Source organism: Trichosurus vulpecula, chromosome 2 (assembly GCF_011100635.1).
Source record: "Trichosurus vulpecula isolate mTriVul1 chromosome 2, mTriVul1.pri, whole genome shotgun sequence".
Taxonomy (NCBI): Eukaryota; Metazoa; Chordata; class Mammalia; order Diprotodontia; family Phalangeridae; genus Trichosurus; species Trichosurus vulpecula.
This window is the reverse complement of record NC_050574.1, coordinates 225,848,524-225,867,752: the sequence shown is the minus strand read 5'-3', so window position 1 is coordinate 225,867,752 and position 19,229 is coordinate 225,848,524. Positions and strand designations below refer to the sequence as shown.

The 19,229-nt window shown below is 37.6% G+C and overlaps 1 protein-coding gene across 1 annotated transcript in view; it reads right to left on the bottom strand.

Moving 5' to 3' along the window:
- HAT1 (histone acetyltransferase 1) overlaps positions 1-19,229 on the bottom strand; it is a 79,034-nt gene that overhangs the window by 46,212 nt on the left and 13,593 nt on the right. The window contains exon 3 of the mRNA XM_036744021.1: positions 14,006-14,110. Within this exon, the coding sequence (XP_036599916.1) occupies positions 14,006-14,110 (105 nt within the window). The remainder of the gene's footprint in view (positions 1-14,005; positions 14,111-19,229) is intronic.

Below are 19,229 nucleotides of genomic sequence, written 5' to 3'. Positions count from 1 at the left end.
TTCATCTGGTATTTCATTCTCTACCCATGTCCTTTCCCTTCACAATGGCAGGCTAAAAAGGAAGGGAGAACAGTTAGACAAGGCAGTATTGTATAGTGGAAAGTGGACTATACTTGAAATTAGGAGAGACTTGCATTTGAAATCCATCTCTTACACTTATTAGATGTGTAACATTGGGACAGAGGGAGGAAATAAGCATTTATGTGGTGCCTACTATTGCGCTAGGTATTAAACGAAGAGCTTTTACAAATAATATCTCATTCGATCCTCACAACAACCCTGGGAAATAAATACTATTATGATCCCTATTTTACAGTTGAGGGAAGTAGAGCAAACAGAGGTTAAGTGACCTGCCCAAGATCACACAGCTAGTACATACTCAGGTCTTTCTAACATCAAACCCAGCATGCTTATCTAATGCACCCCCCAGCAGCATCTACTGGCAAGTCTCATCATGTAAAATGTGAATTATACTATTTCAGATGTCATTTGTAACTAAAGCAATTTTGAGTTATTAATATTATTGCTAGTGAGAAAAAATAGTGGAATGTAATGGGACATCCCCTGAGGCACCATAACCCAGGAGAACAAGCTTTGTTGGATATTTCAAAAGCATCTCGTATGTGCATTTACTGTACTATTTACCAATCTTTTTTTGCTGTATAATAAAATTGGGTACCCTACATGATTAGTCAACACTATTACCCGCTTAACATTTCCAAGTATACCTTCTCTAATTATGTTTAAAATTACTTCCAAACACTTGATTGAAGTGATAGATTAATTTTTAATTTTTAAAAAATGCACAAGATTATTCAAGATTGCAGCAGTAGAGTGCTGCATTTGGAAGCATAAGTACCTGGATATGATTCCTGTCTGTGCCATTTACCACATTCAATCCCTCTGGGCCTTTGTTATCCGATCTATAAAATGAAAGGGCTGGACTAATTGACATCTATGGTCCCTTCCAGCTCTAAAACTATGATTCTATGTTTTCTAACTTACAATGTGACCACGGGAAATTCATGCATGCTAGTTCTATCATCTGCAAAACAACAGGGATAAGTGTTAGAAGGGGAAACCTCAGAGCACCCTTCTACTCATTATGAGAGGTTGAAAGGACACTAGGAAACTAATCAAGACACATGAATAAATGAGAAGTTCAGTAGTCTCACAGTTTTTTCAATGTTTTCAGGAATCTGGACTTCTAGTCAAGATACTGTTCCTTGAACAACAAACTAAAGTCAGTCAGTCAACAAGAATTTATCAAGCACTTACTATGGGCCAGGTGCTGTGCTAAATCCTGGGAAAACAAATAAAAGCAAGAAACAGTCCCTGCCCTCAAGAAGCACATATTCTTTTTTCCAATTACATACAATGATAGTTTTCATCATTTACTTCTATAAGATTCTGAGTTGCAATTTTTTTTCTCCCTCCTTCCCTTCCCTCCCCCCTCCCCAAGACAACAAGCCATCTGGTATAGGTTATACACGTACAATCACATTTAACATATTTCCACATTAGTCACATTGAAAAAGAAGAATCAGAACAAAAGGGGAAAACCACGAGAAAGAAAAAACAAAAAAAATGAAAATAGCATGCTTCTATCTGCATTCGGACTCCCATAATTCTTTCTCTGGATGCGGATAGCATTTTTCATCATGAGTTTTGGAATTGTCTTAGATCACTATATGGCTGAGAAGAAATAAGCCTACCAAAGTTAGATGTTACATAATGTTGTTGTCACTGTGTACAATGTTTTCCTGGTTCTACTAGTTTTACTCAGCATCAATTCATGTAAGCCTTTCCAGATTTTTCTGAAATCTGCCTGCTCATCATTTCTTATAGCGCAATAGTATTCCATGACATTCATATACCACAACTTGTTCAGCCATTCCCCAGTTGAAGGGCACCTCCTCAATTTCCAACTTTTTGCCACTACAAAAAGAGCTGCTATAAATATTTTTATACATGTGGGTCCTTTTCCCTTTTTTTTTTAAATTTTATTTATTTAATATATTTAGTTTTCAGCATTGATTTTCACAAGAGTTTGAATAACAAATTTTCTCCCCATTTCTACCCCCCCCCCACTCCAAGATGGTGTATATTCTGGTTGCCTCATTCCCCAGTCAGCCCTCCCTTCTGTCACCCCACTCCCCTCCCATCCCCTTTTCCCTTCCTTTCCTGTAGGGCAAGATAAATTTCTACACCTCATTGCCTGTGTATCTTATTTTCTAGTTGCATGCAAAAACTTTTTTTTTGTTTTTGAACATCTGTTTTTAACACTTTGAATTCCAGATTCTCTCCCCTCTTCCCTTGCCACCCACTCTCCCTAAGAAGTCAAGTAATTGAACATAGGCCACATGTGCATCATTATGTAAAACCCTTCCACAATACTCATGTTGTAAAAGACTAACTATATTTTGCTCCTTCCTAACCTATCCCCCTTTACCCAATTTTCTCCCTTGACCCTGTCCCTTTTCGAAAGTGTTTGTTTTTGATTACCTTCTCACCCATCTGCCCTCCCATCATCCGTCCTTCTCTATCTTCTTCCTCCTTCTTTCCTGTGGGGTAAGATACCCAATTGAGTGTGTATGGTATTCCCTCCTCAGGTCAAATCTGATGAGAGCAAGATTCACTCATTCCCCCTCACCTGCCTCCTCTTCCCTTCCTTACAGAACTGCTTTTTCTTGCCACTTTTATGTGAGATAATTTACCCCATCCTATCTCTCCCTTTCTCCCTCTCTCAATATATTCCTCTCTCATCCCTTAATTTGATTTTTTTTTAGATATCATCCCTTCATATTCAACTTGCCCTGTGCCCTCTGTCTATATATATCTGTATCTATATGTGTGTGTGTACGCATATTCCCCTCAGCTACCCTAATACTAAGGTCTCATGAATCCTACACATCATCTTTCCATGTAGGAATGTAAACAGAGCAGTTCAACTTTAGTAAGTCCCTCATGATTTCTTTTTCTTGTTCTTTTTCCTGATTACCTTTTCATGCTTCTCTTGATTCTTGTGTTTGAAAGTCAAATTTTCTATTCACCTCTGGTCTTTTCACTGAGAAAGCTTGAAAGTCCTCTATTTTAGTGAAAATCGAAATTTTGCCTTGGAACATGATACTCAGTTTTGCTGGGCAGGTGATTCTTGGTTTTAATCCTAGCTCCACTGACCTCCGGAATATCATATTCCAAGCCCTTCAATCTCTTAATGTAGAAGCTGCTAGATCTTGCGTTATTCTGATTGTGTTTCCACAGTACTCAAATTGTTTCTTTCTAGCTGCTTGCAGTATCTTCTCCTTGATCTGAGAGGTCTGGAATTTGGTGACAATATTCCTAGGAGATTTCTTTTTGGGATCTATTTGAGGAGGCGATCAATGGATTCTTTCAATTTCTATTTTGCCCTGTGGCTCTAGAATATCAGGGCAGTTCTCCCTGATAATTTCTTGAAAGATGATATCTAGGCTCTTTTTTTGATCATGGCTTTCAGGTAGTCCAATAATTTTTAAATTATCTCTCCTGGATCTATTTTCCAGGTCAGTGGTTTTTCCAAGGAGATATTTCACATTGTCTTCCACTTTTTCATTCCTTTGGTTCTGTTTTATAATATCTTGGTTTCTCATCAAGTCACTAGCTTCCACTTGCTCCAATCTCATTTTTAAGGTGGTATTTTCTTCAGTGGTCTTTTGGACCTCCTTTTCCATTTGGCTAATTCTGCCTTTCAAGGCATTCTTCTCCTGACTGGCTTTTTGGAGCTCTTTTGCCATTTGGGTTGGTCTATTTTTTAAGGTGTTGTTTTCTTCAATATTTTTTTCAGTATTTTTTGGGGTCTCCTTTAGCAAGTCATTGACTTGTTTTTCATAGTTTTCTCACATCCTTCTCATTTCTCTTCCCAATTTTTCCTCTACTTCTCTAACTTGCTTTTCCAACTCCTTTTTGAGCTCTTCCATGGCCTGAGACCAGTCCATGTTCTTCTTGGAGGATTTTGTTGTAGGCTCTTTGACTTTGTTGACTTCTTCTGGCTGTTTGTTTTGGTCTTCTTTGTCACCAAAGAAAGATTCCAAAGTCTGAGACTGATTCCGAGTGCATTTTCGCTGCCTGGCCATGTTCCCAGCCAACTTATTTGACCCTTAAGTTTTTCATAGGGGCATGACTGCTTATAGAGTAAAGAGTACTTTGTTCCAAGCTTGAGGGGATGCGCTGTTGTTTTCGGAGCTATTACAGCCAGCTCTGCCACACCAGACTCCTCCTTCCCCAAGAACCCCCAACCCAGACTGGACTCAGATCTTCAGCAGGCTCTGCACTCCTGCTCTGATCAGCCACTTAATTTCTCCCACCAGGTGGGCCTGGGGCCAGAAGCAACTGCAGTTGTAGTTCTGTAGCTAGGCCACCTCGGCTGCCCCCGGGGCGGTGGCCAAACCGTGAACTCCTTCCATTCCTGCAGCTTTTCCCACTAACCTTCTCTGTTGTCTGTGGTGTTTGTGGGTTGAGAAGTCTGGTAACTGCCACAGCTCACTGATTCAGGGTGCTAGGGCCCGCACCGCCCAGCTCCCAGTCTGGTTGGCCCTGCCACCACCCCCGCTGGGCTCTGCTCCACTCCGCTCCCAGCTCTGTGCGCAATAGACCTTATCCAGAGACCATCCAGGCTGTCCTGGGCTGGAGCCCTGCTTCCCTCTGCTATTTTGTGGGTTCAGTAGTTCTAGAATTTGTTCAGAGCCACTTTTAACAGCTTTTTGGAGGGACTTGGCAGGGAGCTCATGCAAGTCCCTGCTTTCCAGCTGCCATCTTGGCTCTGCCCCCTCCTTCTCCCTTTTTAATGATTTCTTCCAGAATAGCTGGATCAGTTCACAACTCCACCAACAATGCATCAGTGTTCCAATTTTTCTACATCTTCTCCAACGTTTATTATTTTCCTTTTCTGTTATATCAGCCAATCTGATGGGTGTGAGGTGGTATATCAGATTTGTTTTAATTTACATTTCTCTAATCCAGGGCTGGGGAATCTACAGCTTAAGGCCATCCATGGCCCTCTAGGTCCCCAAGTACAGACCTTAGATTGAATCCAAACTTCACATAACAAATCCCCTTAATAAAAGGATTTGTTCTGTAAAACTTGGGACTCAGGCAAAAGGCCACACCCAAGGGCCACATGTGGCCACAAGGCCACAGGTGCCCCACCTCTGCTCTTATCAGTAGTGATTTAGAACATTTTTTCACATGACTATAGATAACTTTAAGAAGCACATATTCTAATGGAGGAGACAACGTGCAAAAAAACTAGGTACATAGAAGATAAATAATGATGGAAGGCAATATGAAAAGGGAAGGAATTAGTGAATGAGAAGGAAGGGGAAATGCTTGCAAAAAGTGAGCTTTAAGCCAATCAAGCCAATCAAGCCTTGGGGGAAGTCAGAGAAACTAAGAAGTAAAGGAGCATAATATTCTAGGTATGGCAGAAAATCAGCGCAAAGGCATGGAGACAGGAGATGGTGCTGTGTTCAAGGAACTGCAAGTAGGACAGTGAAGCTAAAAAAGTAAGTAGATAAGGCTAGGAGGCTGCCAGGTTATAAAGAATTTTAAATGTCCAACGGGAGCTGTATATTTGATACCATACATAACAAGGAACCCCTCGGTGTAACAGGTGTAAAAGACATGGTCAAACTTATGCCTTAGCAAAATCATTTTGACAAATGAGTGGAGATATACTAGAGAGACTTGAGGCATGGAGACTAGTTAGAAGGCCACTGCAGTAAATCAAGAGAGAAGTGATAGGAGTCTAACCTAGGGTTGTGGCTGCACAAATGAAGAAAAGATCACACACAAGTGATGTTATGTACAATACAATTTGGCAATGGATTGGCATATATGAGAGTAAGGATGACACCAAGGTTGCAGGATAACTAGGAGAATAGTGATAGTCTTGACATTTAAAAGGAAAATTCAGGAGGGGTGGAATTTAAAAGGAAAGAGAATAAATTGAGAGTTTAAGATGCCTCCAGTTTGAGATGTCCAAGAAGCATTTAGTTAAGTGTGAATGTAGCTCAGCAGAAAGACTTGAGATGAATAGATAGATATGGCAATCACTGGCATAGAGATAATAATTGAACTTACGAGAATTAAAGAGATCACCAAGTGAGATAGTATAGAGCAGAGGTCAGCCAACTACAGTCCAGGCTGTTTCCATCTGTTTCCATTCAGTAATGGGAATGATCTATCATCTCTAATTTCTCAAAAGTTTTATTCAAGTCCTTATCTTTTTTCTTGCTTATCTTTTTATTATATTTGTCTAGTTCTGCAGTACAGTGAGGTCCCCACTATTATAGTTTTATTGCCAATTTCTTCCTGAAATCCACTTAACCTTTCCTATAAGTATTTATATTCTATATTAAACACTGATGCCTTTAAAAAGAATGCAATTCCCCTCACTATCATGCCTATATGTATTAGTCTTATCTGAAATTATTGCCATCCCTGCCTTTTCTAGTTCATCTGAAGCATAATCAATTTTACTCCTGCTCCTAAGCTTAACTCTACATGAATTATTATTTCAAGTAAGTTTCTTGAAAAAAAAATATTGCAGGATTCTGCTTTCTAATCCATTCTGCTATCCTTTTCCATTTTGTGGATTAATTCCTCCTATTCACTGTTATGATTGTTGTATATTTCCCTTGATTCTGTCATCCTGTACCTTTTCTTCTCTTTGCTCCCAACACTCACTTTAGAAATAGTAGTTGGTAGTAAAAGAGGAATTTACCTAATACTTACGATCTATAAATGAAGCTGTATATTTCTACTTTGCTGCCTTCACCCTACCCCCAATGACAGGTTTTACTTTTCCTTTCTTATGAATCCTTGCCTCATACACACCTTCTCTGATGTTGGGATTTATTTTGCTTAAGATCAATCCCTTGCTTATTCTGCCCTCCCTCTTAAATCCCTCCTTCTCCCCCTCCCTTCCTATTTCCCAGTTGAATTTAACATATTTCTATTCGAATCTTTGTGTATGTGTATGATTATATTCAACCTTTCTTTCTTTGTTCAGATGAAAAGTGAGGTTTGTGGGACATCATTCTTTCCATTCCTTCCTCCTTGTTTGAATACTTTTCATCTAATACAACTATAGTGATTTCACTCTCCTTCCTCCTCCTTTCATTCCTATTATAGTCCTCTATCCTTCCCATTTCTGTCTTCTCCTAAGATCATCATACATAGAAAAAACATACCCAGGTCTTCTGTCTTATTTATCTTTTTCTAGGGCCCCTGAAAACATCAGGGTTTTGAGAAAACATTGTTTCTTGTCCCCCTACTGACATATTAACAATTTATCACAAGTATGTATCTTTCTGCTTTTCTCTTTATTCCTGAGTTTCCATTTCAATGTTATCTACTCAGTTCTGGCCTTTTCAACAGGAATATTTACAAGTTCTTCATTTTATTAAAGATCTATTTTTTCCACTGCAGAATTATTCTCCATTTTGCTGGTTAAGTTATTCCTAGTAGTAAGTCTGTATCTTTTACCTTTTGGAATATCATACTCCAAGCTCTCTACTCTTTCATAGTAGCTGCTAAAACATGTGTTATACTGACTATGGCTCCCCAGTACCTGAATTCTCGTTTTTGGCTGCTTGCAGTATTTTTTTTCTTTCACCTGGGAGCTCTGGATTTTGATGATGTTCCTGAGAGTTCTGATTTTGGGGTTTCTTTTAGGAGGTGAGTAATGGATTCTTTCTATTTTTACTTTAGCCTATGGTTCTAAGAGATCTGAGTAATCTTTATGATTTCTTAAAATACAGTATTTAAGCTTTTTTTGGTCATGATTTTCAAGCAGTCTGATGATTAAGATTATCTGATCATGGTTTCCCAAATCAAATTATTTGCTTATTAATAAATCACAAATTTCCATATCCAAACAATCAATACTGTACATCATCCTTTAACAGAACACTGCAAGAAATATTTCACATGGTCATTCTAAATTAGCTAATATATCATAAACAATGTTATTCGTTTCTGGTCAGAACTAAAATTTTTCAATGCTGCTTTCTTAAAGACCTAACCACATTTCCATTCCCCACAAGAAAGGAACAAAGAATAAAAGGGTCGTACAGCTAAAGATTCAGTTAAATGCATTTTATGTCACTTATATAAGTTAGAACGTGAAATCTTATGAGTAGAATGTGCACTGCTGTATCAAGACACCTGCATTCTAGCTTTATATCCCAGCTCCAGATCTGTGACTTTGAGTGTAGAGAGCATGGCATAATAGAAAGATCTCTAAACACTTAGGAGACCTGGGTTCAAATCCTGGGTCCAACACTTACTAGCTGAATGACCATTAGCAAATCAAACCTTCCAGCTTCAATTCCTTCATCATTTGTAATATAAGAATATTTTAATTCCTTACCTCACAGGGTTGTTACAAGGAAGATGCATTCTTAACTTTAGAGCCATATAATAGATATTGTTATTACTGGGCAATTCCCTTAAGTCTCCTGGGTTTCAGTTCTTTATCTATAAAATAAAGGCAGTCTGACTATGATCTGTGGAGTCCTTTCTAGGTTAAATATTCCATAATCGTATAATTATGAACACTGGGTTCAATCAAACTGTACAGTAGAGCAATCACTGGCTCTGAAGTCAGAGGAACTATATTCAAAGCCCACTTATGATATCTGCTATCTGTGTGACCTTGTGTGCCTCAGTTTCTTTATATGATACAAAATTAGGGGTTTGAATTCAATAGCCTTTGAATAGCCTTCTAGCAGCACTAGATCTATGATCTTATGAATACAGAAATACCATAGATAATCTTAAGTAATATATCAAGGCTTCATTTAAACTCGAAGTCAACATCTATAGACAAGAAAACTTTGATTAACAAGAATCTTAAATTGCTTAGAATATACCGTCTCTTCTTTGTTATTCCTGCCTCTCCCTCTTAGTCAAACTGAAAGGAAACACAAGGATATATCCCAAGGTTGGCATACATTTATTCCAAGTGCCTATACCATAATCACAATTAAAGTTTAGGTTATTATTCAGATAATATTAAAGAGAAATTACATATATTTAAGGATTTCATTATGCTCACTATACTGTCCTTATTAATTTGATATTCAGGGTACCTAACAGCAGAAACCACATCTAATAATTCATCTTTACTTCATTTGTCAATCATAAATGTTTGTTAAACGCACACTATGTCCCCAGTACTTTGCTAGGCACTGAGGATACAAAGATAATAAATGAACCAGTCCTGGCTCTCAACTGGCTTACATCCTACAATGTCTTTGCCCACAAAGACTTAGATATTTCTTGAATGTTACTTTGATGTATTTGTAATTTCCTAAGTGGAGATATTCCTTCTATGCCTTTTTATCTTACATAATTTTTATCCATATTTTCTCAAAAATTCCCTCATAGAGGATATGGTGCTACCTATGAACTAAATCTTCTTGTCTTAATCAGATTATCCATGTGTTGTATCTCATTCTTACTTCAGTGCCAGTAAAACTCCCTTTCAGTCATAGACACTTCAATGGATCCATGATCTCCCTAGTAAAAGTAGCCTATGTCCTTCTACATTCATCTAAGAAACTCTTAATTAATTCAGAGAACACTCCTAGAAAAATTTTAGAGATAAAACAGGAAAATGTTTAAGTAATTACTGATGTTTCCTAATTATCTTTTCAATAAAAACTCTTCATGATCTTTTTTTATCCCTTGGGAAATCTTTACTCTTTGAGATATCCTGAAAGGCCAATCCCAGAATACCTTCAAAATTGTAATACCTCTAGAACTGAGTTCTTATCTATATGTTTGTTCAAGTCCAGACATTGTTTCCAACTTCATCTTCTTAAATGTCATAGTCATTTCTTCAAAAAGTACATAGAGATCTCATGCCAATTTCTCTCTGCAGGTTCTTCTTTTCAACGTTTTGAGGTGACAGTCCTCATAGTTTTTCATCATCCCCTATAGTATTTCACAAATAGGCTTGTACTCTAAATCAGAATTGCCCTTGGCTTCCATGTCTCTGCAGGCAAGGAGAACAAGTGTTTGCTTACTTTTCAGGCTCTTTTGGCCTCCTCATTGTTCCAATCGTTTTGCATTAGTTATACTTCTAATATAAAGATGTTCTTTAAACAGGTTTGGTTAGAGTTATTTGGCTGGGAAAACCCATTTTTTAAATGAACAAAACTTAGAAATATTAACCAAAAAGACTGACCCCAAACTTCTACTAAAGTTAGCCTCCTACCAATGTTTATAAGTGACACAGTACTCTTAAATCTGTATCAGAATATAAGCTCTAGCATGACATAAGCCCAAAGGCTGATGCAGGCTCACCAGTTAGTCATCTGTTGCATGAAGACAAGAGAAAAGCTCATCACCAAAAGGTCATCCAGTAGGTACTGTGTCTTTGAACAGAGCACCTCATGAAGACCGTCTAATTGAGGCATATGATATTTCAATCTGTATCAGTGTAGAGAGAGTATCCATATCAATTAAATCACAGATCATTGTGCTTTAATTAACTAAATTACATAATCATTCTGAAACAAAAAAAAATATTTCTGATTAACTCTCACTTAAATAGAACACCTCATTCACCAAGGAGATGTTGGTCAAAATTTTCCTATGTGTATGTACAAAATGTTAATAGATATATGAATATATATACTGTCTCATTAGTATCATGGGAGAATGGATTATTCCACACATATGAATTTTCCCAATTAAGTAAGGGCTTATCCTTTATAAATGCCAAAATTTTTAAAGGAAATATAAAATTGATTAAATACTTCACTATTTTCTTAAATTATATCCCATATACTTTACATATCATATGCTTATATGTCGCTGAGAGTCTTATAGGTCTACTTGCCTTGACAGTCAATTAGCCTCAGGCTAATCACTATCTTAAGTAACTTGTCACTTCTCCATGCCTATCGCGAAGGGAATCCTATCCAGAGACTCCCCTTCCACATCTGGTTCTACCCAGAAAATAACAAAAGCAATTTTGTTTAAATAAGTAAAAAGGATGGGTTCCATAAAGCTTTAGTGCACAGACTTTATAGTATACCTTTTGGCTGCTCAGAAGCTTTGTTGATTAATTTTTAGTTCTCAAAGTAATGTACTTACAAGTATAAATGAGGTACACATACAGTACACATTGGTCTATGTTAAACACACATACATACACATATACTTTACATACAATCTCCATCATTAACACCAAAAAAACCCCAATCTGTATAAACCTGAATACCACCACAATTAACATATTTAGAAGCACTTACTCTTCAAGATATTTAGCTCTAGAGAAAATTTTGAAAACTGCTTTAAAATGCAAACAAGTGGTAGTCTTCATTATTTATTACCACTAGTCAAAATTAGTGACAAAATCTTAATAAAACTACTTTAAAAGAAATACAATATACTTTCAAAATCACAGAACCAAAAACTAGAGAAACCAAAGGTCTACTTTAACAAACAGTTACAAATAACAGCATGGATAAATTACTGCAATCATGAAGAAGTGAATTCAAATCAAAGACTTAGTAGTTCTGTAAAGATGGAGATGTCACCTAACTTTTCTGAGCCTCAAGCAAGTTTCTTAAGTCCAAGTTACAGATGTGCTCTGATCTGCTGTTGGTAAGAGCTAAGCTCCCAGGCCAGGTACACTCAAGGAAATTACATGTTCTTAAGGTCCACAGAATCATAAATTTAGAGTTAGATGGGATTTTATAGTCAAGACAACAGGTTTGTAGAACCTACTCTATATCAGGTATTTGTTAGGCTCTGGGGATACAAAGAAAGGCAAAAAGAGTCCCTACTTTCAAGGTTCTCACAGTCTAATGGGGGAGGACAACATGCCAACAACTATGTACAAACAAGATGCATATAAGATAAAGATAAATTAGAGATAAACTCAGAGGGAAGGTACTAGCATAAAAGGGGTTCAGGAAAAGCTTCTTGCAGAAGGTAAGATTTTACCTGAGCCTTAAAGAAAGCCAGGGAAGCCAAAAGACTTCCCTATAAGGAGATAGGGCATTCCAGGCATGGAGGATAGTCAGTAAAAATGCCCAAAGTTGGGAGGAATGTCTTATATGTGAAAAAGATCAAAAGAGGCCACTATCGCTAGATCACAGAGTATGTAGAAGGGACGAAGGTATAAGAATACTGGAAAGGCAGGAAGGGACCAGGTTATGAAGGGCTTTTAATGCCAAACAGAGGGCTTTCTATTTGATTCTGAAAGTGATAGGGAGTGATAGTTTATGAATAGAGGGTGTGACATGGTCAGACTTGAATTTTAAGAAGACCAATTTGATTGCTGAGTAGAAGATAAACAGGAAAACAAGCAGACTATTGCAACAGTCTAGGCATAGGGTGATGAGGGCCTGCACCAGGATGGCAGCAGGCTCAGAAGAGAGAGAGTGGTGGATATTAAAAGGACTTGGCAACAGACTGGATATAAGGTGTGAGAGTAAAGAGTAGAAGATGACAGCAAAGTTGTGAGCCTGGGTGACTGGGAAGATTGTGGTAGCCTCAAGAGCATAGGAAAATCAGAAAGAGGACAAGGTTTGGGGAAAAAATAAGAGTTCCATTTTGAATATGTTTAAGTTTAAAATATCTACAGTTGGAGATGTAATACTGAAAGTCAGGAGAGAGGTTAGGGCTGGATAAGTAGGTTTGAGACAGTATGGAACAGTATAGAGGCAGAAAAGAAAAGAGCTCTGGACAAAGCCTTAGCTAACCCACAACTGGCAGGCATGAAGTGGATGAAGATCGAGCAAAAGAGATTAAGAAGGAGCAATAAGACAGCTAGAAGAAGAATCAAGGGAGAAGCTCCCCTTTTCTTATATGGGATCATCAACAACCAACTCTGGTTTTGTAACCACAGAGTAATTCCTTCAATCTTTCCTCTTCTTCTTCAGTTCTTAAAATCCCAATCAGTTGCCAACTGATTAAATCCTACCCATCTATTCCTTTTTCTATTCCACTTACAATGCCCTAATAATTTCTCCCCTAGACAACTGTAATAGCTCCTTAATTGTTCTCCAAGCTTTCTAGCTCTTTTCCCCAATCCATATTCCACTGAACTGCTAAAATAAATTTTCCTTGTGCACAAGTCTGACCATATCAACTTCCTGCTCAAAAATCTTCAATGGATCCCCATTGCTTCTGGACTGATAAAACTCCTCAGTCTGGCATGTAAAGTCCTCTACAATATGGCTCCATCCTACCTTTCCAGACTTATTTCACATTACTACCCTTCTTCTATTCTATGTTAAGCTAAACTGGCTTAGTAGTCAATCTCTGAACTTGATACTCTTCTCTGCATGTCTTCACACAGGCTATTCCCCATCCCTAAAATGTATTCCCTCCTCATAATCATTTCTTAAAATTCTTCAAGGTTTAGGTGTCACTTCCTACAACTTCTCCTGGTTCAACTCCATCTGATATAGTTGTTAGTACTCTCCTCCTCTAATTACTTTTTATTTACTTACCTATTATACATGCTTTATCCTTCTAGTATTGGGGGCTCATAAAGAACAAGTTGTGCTAGACAAATCTCACTTGTTTTTTTTGACAGGGTTACTAGAAAGTTAGTTTAAGGGAATGTTTTTGACACAGCATATTTGAATAATAAAGAATCTCCATTCTGACTTTTCTTACTGAGTTGATATAGAGGTATCTATCCCACCCCTCCAGTCATAACCAAGGCTATTGACCTGACTATAGCAATATTTAAAATTCCTATTACTTCTTTCTTCTGTACTCCACGTCTACTTTGTTTCTATATTAACAGAATTAGTGACAATTGAGATTCACTCATATCAAAGAAGAAAGCTTTGAACCATAGATATAGAAAGCTATATGTATAAAAGTTAAAAAGCCCTTCCACAAATGAATCCTACCTCAACATGAAATAGATAACTTTTAAGAGGTATACATATTCCAAGAGCACAGAATTTAAAACACCTAAAATGCAGCATACCTAATTTAAGTTGAATTGCTTCGTTGGTGTTACACTTGTACTCTGCCAGTTTCTTTTCCATAGCACTCTTATATTCCACTAAAAATTTTTCCACGGCACCAAATCCTATGGGAGAAGGGAAAGGTATCAAAAGCATTTGATTAGAAGTTATTTAATCTAAATAAAATTACAAATGAAAATAATGTTAGGGAGGCTAAAGCCTAAACATAAAAACTTTCTTAAAGTCTCAAATTATGGCAATACAACAGTAAAAGTAACAAAAATCATATACTTTCATACTTACATGATTAGGAATACATCCTGTGAATGTTGCTTAAAAATAACTAGCGTTTATATAGTGTTAAGGTTTGCAAAACACTTCATAAAGCAGATAGAGCACAGGGCCTGGAGTTAAGAAGACCTCTGAGTTCAAATCTAGCCTCAGATACCTAATAGCTGGGTGACCCAAAGTCACTTAATCTGTTTGCTTCAGTTTTCCTCATCTGTAAAATGAGGGTAATAATAGCACCTAACTTCCATGTTGCTGTGAGCATCAAATGAAATAATAATTGTAAAGCGCTTAGCACTGTGACTGGCATATAGTAAGTCTGTATAAATTTAACTATCGTCATCATCATCATCATATCCTCACAACAATTACTACCCCCACATCACCAATAAGGCAACAAAGGCTGAGAAGTTAAATGACTTGTCCACAGACACACTGCCAGTAGATGCCTAAAGCGGGAAAGGAAATAGGGTATTCCTAGTCAACACCTAAGAAAAAAAAAAAAAGACAAAGATGCTCGTATAAATGTTACATGTAACTGAAAATAAATACAAATGTCCAACAATAAGGAAAAGGTTAAATTGTTGCACATTACTGTGCAAGGCAAAGCTGTGGGGTAGATAGAAAGCAGAACCAGGAGTCAGGAAGACCTATGACTACAAATTGAAAAACAGTTAACTGTCCAAATTGGTAGAGGGAACTTCCTCAATGGAAATCTCCCCACACCAAAGAAGTCATACAACCAAACCAAAAACAAAAAGACACAACATCTGAAGAAATGTGTTTACAAAGTAGCCTTTCTTTATATATTAATAAGGCTGAAAGTACTGGAACACACCACTCTTCTTTAGTCAACATACAGTGATGTAGTCCACACTATACAAACCTGCTTACAGTGGTTTCCCTGACAGGATTTACATTTACACAAAGTTTTCCAAAATACATGCAATACCAATGATGTGTTTTAAAATGTCAAAGATCCAGTTACCTATGTACCCCAAAAAATAAAGTGCAAAGAAAATTGTCTTTGGCAACTACTATATAACATTTCATTTTTAATGCTGGAAAAATGATTCTGGGGCAGAAATGGCTAATGCATATTATCAATTGTGTACTATTAAGATGACAAAGCAGCTTTCAGATACAACATGGCTTTCAAACAAAATCTTTACTGTTTAGCTAATTTAGACAAATGAAGGAATAAAATAAGACTTACACACCATATTCAATGACCTAACAAGCTATGGCCACCAATTATTAGAAGAGCTTTGGCAGGAACTAAGCATATTTGGTCAGTTTTCCAAGGTAATTAAATCACCCTACTTCAGCCCTTCCTTTATACAGCACCCTGAAGCAAAACCAATGTATTTGGGGCCAGGTCTTCAAATTGGCTTTGTGACTCCCAGTAAATCACAACCTTAATTCCTCATCTAAAAAGCAGACATAATCAAACTTTTAACCCACATACCACTATACCTCCTTTTATGAGGAAAGCACTTTATAAACGTAAAATGTTATATCAATGTATTATTACTTGAGTACTGTATTCAACACTGGTTTGCCATCAACTTGGCAAGCAATAACATAAAACTTGGGTCATTTGTTTTGACCAATATAGCCTTGGAGATGAAAGTTGTAAATTGTAACATGTCCTACAAAAAAACCAAAATATTTTCCTTACAACTACCCTGTGAGGTAAATAGTATAGTTTACAGATGAGGAAACAGAGGCCCAGAGAAGTTAGTGACTAGCGGGGAGGTGGGGGTGCAGATCAGAAGAAGGATTCAAACTCAGGCCTCCTGGGTCCAAATCTGGCACACTTTTCCCTTACCCATGCAGCTTCTCACCAAGTCTGTACTCCAAGCCTGTCTAGCTAGCTTGGCAAGACCTGCTAGTGCTTGTGTTCGTTTGGCATAACCTTTGAAGAAGAGATAATATTGCTAAATTAAAGTCACTCCCACAGTAAGCTGGATGTAAAAAAGCTAGTCTCCATAGGTGCTCAATAGAACAATGGCTTTGGTGCAATTGCTGCCAATGAAGCAGAATTTCATTATTTTCAATGTCGCACTATTACTCAAGATACTTCATTACATACACACACACACACACACACACACACACACACACACACACACGGTTTTTCTAATGTATACGGCCCTTATTGTTCCAGATTTTTAAGTATCACTAAAATATCCACAAATGTGTTAAATATCTGCTTTTAGGCCACGTCAGTTCATGAGTTATCTTTCTTAAGGAATTCTGCATAAATGAAATTGACAGACAAAAAAAGCTTCAAAAAAGGCCATCAATTCTATAACAATATTAGAGAATAATAACAGAGGCAGCAGGTAGCGCAGTAAATATAGCTATCAGCTGGGGGTCAGGAAGACATAAGTTCAATTCCAGCCCCAGACACTTAGTAGTAGCATGACTCTGGGCAAGTCACTTTACCCTCTATTTGCCTCAGTTTCCTCAAATGTAAAATGGGAATAATTATAGCATTTTGTAGGGTTGTTGTGAGGATCAAATGAAATCATATTTTTTTTTTAAAAAAAGCACTTAATATAACATCTGGAACAGTTGATGCTATATAAATGCTTATTCTCTCCCTTTGTATTAGGAACCACTCTGATTTTAAGAGACTAAATAAAAAGAGAACGAATAAACTAGGAAATATTACTAGGCTCTACTTCTCATCACTAGTTTTGAAAAGTATATGAATTGAGACAGAGATGAATTATATTAAAAATTCATGACGCTGATAAATTTTTCTGTATAACCTTATTATTTTTTTAAAAGGTCAATGTTGTCTCCTATAACCTAAAACTAGGTATCAGCAAGATCTCTGTGATAACAAAATAATAGAAAAGATCATGCTATGGTGACAGGATGGTACAAAGAAAGGGCTTTGTACTTCAATACTGTTCTCCTAATTCTTCCTAACAATTAAAGCTAAATAAAAGTGGAAATGGGGCCTTCAGGAGGTCACAGGTTCAAGGATTTGGAGCTGGAAGGGAGCTTAAAGATCATCTAGTCCAGTGCTTCTTAAATTGTGGGTCACAACCGCATATGGGGTCCCAAAAAAATTGGCAAGAGTAAAGGGTTTCTGAATTAATTAAAAATCAAACGCATAATGAATCTGAGATGTTTCTGGCAGCACTTGGCTTGCCCGTGTTGCATCATCTGGGTTACAACTTCACGCAGCCTTGGTTCTGGACACAAAACATGGGCACTTTGCGCTTCGCATGTCCTCAAGCCATGAGACCCGAGTGTTGTGGAAAGAGTTTAAGAAGCCGTGATCTAGTCCAACTCCTTCATTTTACAGATGAGGAAACTAAGGTTTAGAGACATTAAATGACTTGCCTATGGTTACATTGGTATTGAGGTATAACTTCAACTCCGTTCCTAATTCCCCATCTTATGTTCTCTCTACTGCACCAAGCTACATGTTCCTGTCTTCAAGCCTTCAAGAAAAGACTGGATGACTACTTATTAGCCACTTGTCTGTAGCAGAGATATTTTTTCAGAAAAAGATTATACCATGGGGCCAAGATCCTGAAATTCTATGATTGATTCTGAATCCAAGCTCTGTCACTTAACTGGCAGACATAGCTGAGGCTTCTCATCTCTCTACCTAAGAGGATTGACTAGATCCCTTTTCTTCATGGATTTAAGATAATTTTTTTCTCCTAGGTCACATGTTCCAATCTAAGATCTAAGATCCACACCTAACTAGGAATATTCCCCAAGGCTCTCTTCCTTGTTTTTATTCTTGTTGCTCAGGACTCTTTGTGAGCTCACTTAAGGTTTTCTTGACAAAGATACTAGAGTGGTTTGCCAGTTTCTTCTCCAGCTCCTTTTACAGATGAGGAAACTAAAGCAAACAGGGCTAAGTGACTTGCCCAGGGTCACACAGCTACTAAGTGTCTGAGGCTGGATTTGACCTCTGGAAGAGGGGTCTTCCAGACTCCAGGCCCAGCACTCTATCAAAAGCACCACCTAGCTGCCCAAGGCCCTTCCCTAAACACCTCTCTTTTCCCTCTATATAACTTCAGTCTCACCAGCTAGAAAGGGTTCAATTAGCCTCTCCATGCAGATGATTCTTAGATCTACCAATCCAATCTAATTCTCTCTCTTCAGGACTAGAGACTCAAGGCTCCACACAAAGCCAAAGATGTATGAGATACCCCTATGTGAATGCCCTACAGGCATTTCAAACCAAAATGCATTATTTTTCCCCAAAACCTACCCTAGTTCCTAATTTATCTATTTCTGTTGAAGGTATCACTATCTTTCCAGCCATCCAGATTCACAACCTCAGTCATCCTCCACTTTTCATTCACCTTTAACCTCTATAACTATTTGCCAAGGTCAGTAGATTCTACCTATATAATTCATCCTTTTCCTCCACTTACACGACCAACTCACTAACGTTCAAGATATCATCAAGTCATGCCAGAACCAGCTCCCTCATTAGCCCTAAGGATCAAGGACCTTTGCCTCACCATTCCCTACAGAATAAGATATAAGTCCTCTGTAGTGTACAAACAAATTTATACAATCATCATCTCTCCTGTGGACTACTGTAATAGTCTCCTAATTACTGTATTTCCCCATGTATAAGACACACCCTTTTTTGAAAAATCTGGGGTCTAAAAACTGGGTGCATCTTATACAGTGGTTGTAGATTTTTTCACTTGCATTTCCCACTTTTTTGCACTTGTTGTCTTTGTGCTCATTGTTTCGCATTTGTTACCAGTATATTTGGTTACATTTTGCCACCTTCTGCCCAGAAATGGCTCAGAAAAGATGCTGATTTCAAGTGAAAAGTGATCTAGTTTGCAAAAGTGAATGGAAATCATGCTGCTGAACATAAGTTTGGTCTTCCTCCAACTGAGAAAATAATCCAAGACTAGCCACGGGAACAAGAAACTCTACTGAAAATGCCACGGCAGA